We start from the raw sequence: 8,881 nt of genomic DNA, 5'->3' as shown, positions 1-8,881 counted from the left end.
ATGAATTAGGTGTTTATGGTTTGTGAAGTTGAGTAATTGGTGACCAAGTTGGTTGTTACTGGTGTGATGAAAGGCAGTGTGTTTGGCATTCATGTCAGCTAGTAGGTAAGTTGGTGTGTTGGTGTAGTTGAAGACTAATGAGAGGTCGTGTATGTTGAGAGTAGTGTTTGGGCGAGCATAGGTGGTGAAAAAGATAAAGGGGCCAAGGTGGGTGTGTAAGACACGTTTTGATGTTCATCCATAGTATGAAACAATATGGAGATGAAGTGACAGAATGGAGCTTTTTATAGCGCCAAGAGGTGAGACGTAGGCCACTAGGAGAGGTAAGAACTCAGATGTTGAAAGGTCAGGTCCCTCTCAAATCCACCCGCTCTCACTAGTGGAAGTTGTCGAAGTTGATTGCAGGTCTGTACCAAGATACCCTTGTGTTGCAGTGTCTGACAGATTGAACATTAAAATGGTATAAAATACCGACAGGGTGGATTTGAGAGGGACCTGACCTTTCAACATCTGAGTTGTTAGGTAAGACACATATGCAACGGTTAGGTATCTTTATTTTGAAACGTTTCGCCTACACAGTAGGCTTCTTCAGTCGAGTACAGAAAAGTTGATAGAAGCAGAAGATACTTGAAGGTGATGGACTGATTACATCGTCTTCAAGTATCTTCTGCTTCTATCAACTTTTCTGTACTCGACTGAAGAAGCCTACTGTGTAGGCGAAACGTTTCATAATAAAGATACCTAACTGTTGCATATGTGTCTTACCTAACAATCTGTCGGTATTTTATACCATTTTAATGTTCAACATCTGAGTTCTTACCTCTCCTAGTGGCCTACGTCTCACCTCTTGGCGCTATAAAAAGCTCCATTCTGTCACTTCATCTCCATATTGTTTCATACTATGGAACAATGCTCTTCTCCAGACTGAGGGACTGACCACCTCAAAACTTTAAGGGTGATGGACTGATTACATCGTCTTCAAGTATCTTCTGCTTCTATCAACTTTTCTGTACTTGACTGAAGAAGCCTACTGTGTAGGCGAAACGTTTCATAATAAAGATACCTAACTGTTGCATATGTGTCTTACCTAACAACCTGTCGGTATTTTATACCATTTTAATGTTCACGTTTCCTTACACCTGTTGTCCTGCTCACCTAGCAGCAAATAGGTACCTTGGTGTTAGTCGACTGGTGTGGGTGGCATCCTGGGGGACAAGATTGAGGACCCCATTGGAAATAACAGACAGTCCTTGATGACGCACTTTCTTGAGTTATCCTGGGTGGCTAACCCTCCGAGGTTAAAAATCCGAACGAAACTTATCAAACCATACAAATGCACGACAATAAATAATAAGGTACGAAAGTGCTCAGGAATCTCGCCATATTTGTTATTGTTTACGAACTGCGTGGTGGCAGGAGCTCCTTGCAATTTTCTCCTTGCAAGCATATATCCATTGATTTAACCACATTGCAATGAGTACTAAAGGTAGAGTGTGCAACACTGATACCTGTGGCAACAAAAAACATAGGAAAAGTGTGACATTAGAAAGGAAACTGGAAGTTTTAAAGAGGTTTGAGGGTGGTGAGAGAGGCGTGGATATTGGAAGATCTCTCGGTCTACCACCAACAACTGTACGAACAATTCTTAGTAATTCTGAGAAAATTAAGGCTTGTGCTCAGAGTGTAACACCTTTAGCTGCGACAAAACTAACTCGGAAGAGAAGCAGCATAATGGAAAATATGGAGGGACTCTTATATATGTGGTTGATGGAGATGCATCGATGTAACTCGCCATGTTCATTAATGGCCATACAAATGAAAGCTTTAAGTTTATTTGAAGATCTAAAGAGAAAACAAGGTTCTAGTGCTGAAAGTGAAACCTTTGTGGCGAGTCGTGGTTGGTTTGAGCGTTTTAAAAAACGCTCAAAACTTCATAACATATTCACTGATTCACCAAAAATTGGGTAAACAGTAGTCTTTTTATTATTATTATTATTATTATTATTATTATTATTATTATTATTAATATTAATCTTTCATGTATACAACTCTCATGTACTTCGGTGTTTAGTATTGAAAGCGTTTTGGGTCTATTTTGAAAAGTATTTTTCCATATGGAATAATACTCTTCTCCAGACTGAGGGACTGACCACCTCAAAACTACATCTTCAAGGCTGATTGACTGATTACCTGGTTCAACCTGAAAGATAGAGAAATGCCTCCTGAATGCAACATACAGGGCTACAAAGTATTCCACACTGATAGGGTCAACAGGAAGGTTGGTGGTGTGGCGATGTATGTCAGAGAAAATTTAAATTGTCTTAGACATGATATAAGATTAGAAACATCGAACACAGAATCGGTTTAGCTACAGTTTCTCGAGGGTCGTGACAAATTAATTTTGGGTGTGATTTATAGGCCCCCAAACCTTGATAGGGAGTGCAGTAAGCTGTTATGGGACGAAATTCATAAGTCATCTAGATATGAAAATGTTGTGATAATGGGAGATTTTAGCATTAGACAAATTGATTGGAACAATATGACAGAAAATCTTGAGTTTAGTAACTTTCTTGATGCAGTTCAGGATTGCTTTTTAGAACAGGTTGTGACAGAACCAACTAGAGGAAACAATCTGCTTGACTTGGTTCTTGCCAACAAAGATTCACTAATTAATAATCTTGAGGTTAATGATGAGCTTGAGGAAAGTGATCACAAATCACTTAGTTTCAGTATATCATGGAATTACCCAGATAACTGCAATCAAATCTCTGTCCCAGATTTTCGCTTGGCCGACTTCATGGGACTGAAAAAATTATCTGGGTGGGCTAAATTGGGATGTTCTGACTATGGGTCAGGTAGGTCATCTTGGTTGCCAATATGACGTTTTTCAGAGCATAGTTCTAGCTGCCCAGACAACTTTTGTTCTGAGTAGGGAAATTAGATCTAACAAAAATGATCCCAAATGGATGAACAATAGATTAAAACATCTCATTGGTCAAAAGTGAGGCATATATAGGCATATCAAAAGAGGGGATGGGCAGTTAAGAAATCAATATATTCAATTAAAGAGAGAAATAAAGAAAGGAATAAGAAAAGCAAAAAGGGATTATGAGGCTAAGGTCACAAGGGATTCAAAGACTAACCCAAAAGGGTTCTTTCAGGTATACAGAAGTAAGATTAGGGACAAGATTGGCCCACTTAAGAGTAACTCTGGTCAGATCACTGACAGTGATAAGGATATGTGTGAAATACTAAATACCTACTTCCTGTCAGTTTTCACCCAGGAAAATACTAGCGATATTCCTGAAATAATAGATTACGTAGAACAGGATGATGATAAACTATGTACGATTAGGGTAACTAGTGACATGGTCCTCAGACAAATAGAGAAACTAAAACCTAACAAATCCCCAGGTCCTGATGAACTGTTTGCAAGGGTGTTAAAGGAATGTAAAGAGGAACTTAGCATACCTTTGGCTAATCTTTTTAACATATCACTACAAACTGGCATAGTGCCTGATAAGTGGAAAATGGCAAATGTAATACCTATTTACAAGGCAGGTGACAGGTCCTTGGCTTCGAACTATAGACCAATAAGCCTTACCTCCATAGTGGGAAAATTTATGGAATCAATAATTGCCGAAGCAATTCGTAGCCGTCTTGACAGGCACAGATTGATTAATGATTCTCAACACGGTTTTACAAAGGGGCATTCCTGTCTTACGAATTTACTAACTTTTTTCACTAAGGTGTTTGAGGAGGTAGATCATGGTAATGAATATGATATTGTGTATATGGACTTCAGTAAGGCTTTCGATCGAGTTCCACACCAGAGGCTATTGAGGAAACTTAAGGCACACGGAATAGGAAGAGAAATTTTTTCCTGGGTAGAGGCATGGCTGACAAATAGACAGCAGAGAGTTTGCATAAATGGGGAGAAATCAGAATGGGGGCACGTCACAAGCGGTGTTCCTCAGGGGTCAGTGTTGGGCCCGTTGTTGTTCACAATTTACATAAACGACATAGATGAGGGAATAAATAGCGACATAAGCAAATTTGCTGATGACACCAAAATAGGCCATCCAATTCATTCTAATGAGGACATTAGAGCACTCCAGGATGATTTGAATAAACTGACGCAATGGTTGGAGAAGTGGCTGATGCAGTTTAATATTGACAAATGCAAAGTTCTAAATGTTGGACAGTTAAATAACCATGCCACATATAAACTAAATAATGTAGATCTTAATACATGTACTACCGATTGTGAAAAGGATTTAGGAGTTCTGGTTAGCAGTAATCTAAAACCAAGACAACAGTGCATTAGTGTTTGCAATAAAGCTAACAGAATTCTTGGCTTCATATCTTGAAGTATAAATAATAGAAGTCCTCTGGTTTTTCTTCAACTCTATATATCCTTGGTTAGGCCTCATTTAGACTATGCTGCTCAGTTCTGGTCACCGTATTACAGAATGGATATAAATGCTCTGGAAAACGTACAGAGGAGGATGACAAAGATGATCCCATGTATCAGAAATCTTCCCTATGAGGATAGACTGAGGGCCCTGAATCTGCACTCTCTCGAAAGGCGTAAAATTAGGGGGGATATGATCGAGGTGTATAAATGGAACACAGGAATAAATAAAGGGGATGTAAATAGTGTGCTGAAAATTTCCAGCCAAGACAGGACTCGCAGCAGTCGTTTCATGTTGGAAAAATTCAGATTCAAGAAGGATATAGGAAAGCACTGGTTTGGTAATAGAGTTGTGGATGAGGGGAACAAGCTCCCGAGTAGTTATTGAGGCTAAAACGTTGTGTACTTTTAAAAATAGATTAGATAAATACATGAGTGGGTGTGGGTGGGTGTGAGTTGGACCTGACTAGCTTTGCTGCTGGGTCTGGTACAGTGCTCCATCCTTGAGTGGAGATGACCAGACTGGGTGGGTCATTGGGATAATCCGTGGGGTGGGTCATTGGTCTAATCCGGGGGGGACATGGACCTGCTCCGCGTGGGTCAGTAGGCCTGTTGCAGTGTTCCTTCTTTCTTGTGTTCTTATGTTCCACTACGGGAAACTGATCAGGGACACGTCTATAATAAAAAAAATATATAGAAAAATAATTTTTCAAGTAAGATACATATTTTCTTGAGGTGAGATGGAAGACGAAGTCACAGTAAGAGAACATTCTAACATCCCTACCCTAGTCGTACAGAAATTATACGTGTCCACTACGGGAAACTGATAGGGACATGTCTAGCTCTAGGAGTCGGTGGTCTCGCTGAATCAGTTGAGTTCAAGCTTTCGGGGGAGACTGGACGTATTTCGTTACTCTTGGAGATTTGTGTTTGAAAATAGGCAACAGATATTTGAGACTGCGGCAACATATATGAAAGTAACGACTTAACTGTTGCTGCTTGTGGAAGCTAGCTGCAATGGGCTAGTTTTACTTGAAACCAAAGTGCAGTCAAGTAGTGTCCATTATGATGTTAAATTAGACACATGTGCATCTCTTGGGTATCTTTATTGAGGAAATGTTTCGCCACACAGTGGCTTCATCAGTCCATACAAAGGATAAACTTGAACAGGAGGAGAATGAGGTAATCAGTCCCTCAGAGTCGATGTGGTTAGTCCATCAATCTTGAATAGAATACGGCATATGGGCGGAGAAGGAGCTTATAAAGATTGATGGACTGACCACATTGACTCAAGGCTGAGGGACTGATTACCTCATTCTCCTCCTGTTCTTCAAGTTTATCCTTTGTATGGACTGATGAAGCCACTGTGTGGTGAAACGTTTCCTCAATAAAGATACCCAAGAGTTGCACATGTGTCTAATTTAACAACATGTCAGTTCTTTGAACCATTCATCTACAATAGTGTCCGTTATGATGGATCAATTTGTGATTAAACAAAAACGCAATAGTGATGAACAGCCATCCCAGACCCGACCAGTAGAAAAAGAGGATGGAGGGGAAATGAGTGGTCAACAAGGAGACTGTGAGGGACAGGTAACCAAAAAGAGAAAGGTACGAGCAATACAAGATGAACATAGAAAATTTCAAGAGAAATGGACAGAAGAATTTGCCTTTGTGCTTCATGATACAAATTCATTATGTTTAATTTGTCAAAAGGTGTGCTCTGGTTTCAAACGCGGAAATTTAGAACGTCATCTCAAAACAACACATCCAAACTTCAATAAGACGTACTCGCCTGGGAGTAGCCTGAGAAAAAATAAAATTGAGCAACTTACTGCCTTGATAGTAGGACAGCAAAAACTGATTCACAGATCGACCTCTACTGCTGAAAATTTGACAGAGGCGTCATTTGAAATTGCATGGATCTTGGCTAAGCATAAGAAGGCCTTTACAGACGCAGAGATAATTAAAGAGTGTTTTTTGGCCTCGTCTGAAATAATGTACGCTGACTTTAATAACAAAGATGAAATCATAAAGCAAATTAGAGGACTACAGCTATCAGACACAACAGTAATGAGAAGGGTAGAAGAACTTGGTAAAGACATTCGTGGCCAGTTGATTACAGATTTATCAGCTACACCATGTTTTAGCATTGCATTGGATGAAAACACAGATGTGTGTGACGTTGCTCAAGTGTGTGTATGGGCCAGGTTTCCAAAAGAAGACTCTTTTCGGGAGGAACTATTGTGTTTGTTACCACTGCAAGGCCAAACGAGAGGAGAGGATATATTAAGTGCACTTCTATTCTTTTTCCATGAGAACAACCTGAACTGGTCAAATCTAGCATCTGTGTGCACTGATGGTGCTCCTAACATGAAAGGGAAAGAGAAGGGAGTTGTCGGTTTGATGAGGAAGAGGGAAGAGATACCCAACTTTGCCACTTTTCATTGCATCATACACCAGGAAGCACTTGTGGCAAAACTAAAAAACTGTGAGTTACAAAATGTGATGCGGCTGGTTGTGCGAGTGGTCAATTTTATTGTTTCACGAGCACTAAATCACCGCCAGTTTCGCGAACTGTTGGAGGAGTATGAAACAGAATATGGTGATTTAGTGATGCATAACGAGGTGAGATGGTTGTCTCGTGGCAGAATACTTGAACGATTTTTTAGTCTCCTCCCTCAAATTTGTGAGTTCCTTAGAAGTAAAGGAAAAAGCCAGCCAGAATTGGAGAATCCTGAATGGATAATGAAGATGGCTCTTTTGACTGATATCACCTGTCATCTGAATTCACTGAATCTACAGTTGCAGGGGCAAAATAAACATCCAGGTAGTATGCTGCATTCCAAAACAAGATTACAACACTATTCATACCAGACAGACAATTTGTTCACTTTCCAAAGCTCAGAACAGCCATCATAAATGATCCAGAATATTTGCAATGTTTCAGCTATGATGCATTTGAGGAAGTACTGAGGGAATTGAGGGAGGAATTTCAATCAAGATTTCAGGATGTAATGGAGTACAGGGATTTTTTTAATTTCATTGAAAACCCCTTCCATGTACCAGTGTCATCCCTGACCTCAGTTATAACAGATCTTTGCCCTGATCGTGCTGCAGTGGAATGTGAGATTGTTGAGCTGCAAACAAATGACACCCTTAAAGCCCTGAATGCTAAACACAAAGCAGATGTCTGCCACTTCTGGAACTTGGTCCCTGACACAGACTATCCATCTTTGAAGCAGTGTGTGCAAAAGGTGATGTCCTTTTTTTGTGAGCACATACACATGTGAATCAACATTTTCAACAATGAAAATTGTGAAGAAAAAACAGAGAAACAAACTGACCAATGCACATCTGGATTGTCTTACAAGGATTGCAGTGACAAACTACAAGTATTCCATGACAAGAGTTAAGCAGCAGCTAGCTGCTAGCACACTTCCGCTCATCACAGCATTAAGTAAGTTTGGTCTTTATTTTGCTATTAATAACAAGATATGCAGGCTAATATTACCATGTCTAATATTTCTCATTTACTGTATTGCACTAGCAGCTCAGTACTACTTAATTTAGTTGAGTTACGCTAACTTGCAGTAGCTGCGGCTCTCTCAATCAATGTGTTTAACTGAAGTGGCTCTCTTGCAAAAATTAATGAATAACACTGGACTACGTCGTCTTCACATCTCTCCTGCTTCTACCAACCTTTCTGTACTTCACTGAAGAAGTCTACTGTGTAGGCAAAACATTTCGAAATACAGATACTTAACTGTTACATGTGTGTCTTACCTAACAACAGATGTTTGGTGACGGTTTTGTGGCGGAAAAATGTTGTAGGAACTTGACTCTTGTTTATGCCAAGTATCCTATGGTAAAATTGGTCTTGTTTTACATCGTTTTGCTTAAGGTTGCTGTTTCCAAGAACCTATCAATGACGTTAAGTGAGGACTTACTGTACTTATTTCCACTGAGGGTCCTTGTACTTGTTTCCATTAGGGTCCTGGTAAAAGTGCTATGTTGAGTGCTAAGAATTTTTTTTATACAGTGGAGCCCCCATAACGATATTAATCTGTTCCTGAGAGCTCACTGTTATGCGAAATTATCGTTATGCAAATGAATTTTCCCCATAAGAAATAATGGAAATCAAATTAATCCGTGCAAGACGCCCCAAAGTATGAAAAAAATTTTTTTTTACCACATGAAATATTAATTTTAATACACACAAACTGAAAAAGGCATGCACAGTTACATGACACTTACCTTTATTGAAGATCTGGTGATGATTGATGGGATGGGAGGAGGAGAGAGTCTTAGTGTTTAGAAAGGGAATCCCCTTCCATTAAGACTTGAGGTGTCGAGTCCTTTTCTGGGGTTACTTCCCTTCTTCTTTTAATGCCACTAGGACCAGCTTCAGAGTCACTGGACTTCTGTCGCACAACATATCTGTCCATAGTGGCCTGTACCTCTCGT

The 8,881-nt window shown here is 39.8% G+C and overlaps 1 protein-coding gene across 7 annotated transcripts in view; it reads left to right on the top strand.

Moving 5' to 3' along the window:
- Positions 1–1,376: 1,376 nt before the first annotated feature.
- LOC128698361 (uncharacterized) overlaps positions 1,377–8,881 on the top strand; it is a 75,970-nt gene continuing 68,465 nt past the window's right edge. For 4 of the 7 annotated variants that reach the window (XR_011394299.1, XM_070102614.1, XM_070102612.1 and 1 more), the window contains exon 1: positions 1,377–1,964. Coding sequence is in view for 4 of the 7 variants with exons in the window: in XM_070102614.1 (XP_069958715.1) it covers positions 1,474–1,964 (491 nt within the window). In the remaining 3 variants the exon portion in view is untranslated. Of the gene's footprint in view, positions 1,965–5,775; positions 7,875–8,881 lie in introns of those variants that run through there. The other 3 variants (XM_070102613.1, XM_070102616.1, XM_070102617.1) reach the window with 3 other exon arrangements.

This window comes from Cherax quadricarinatus, chromosome 82, assembly GCF_038502225.1.
Source record: "Cherax quadricarinatus isolate ZL_2023a chromosome 82, ASM3850222v1, whole genome shotgun sequence".
In the NCBI taxonomy this organism is placed as follows: Eukaryota; Metazoa; Arthropoda; class Malacostraca; order Decapoda; family Parastacidae; genus Cherax; species Cherax quadricarinatus.
This window is presented reverse-complemented; position numbering and strand designations above follow the sequence as displayed.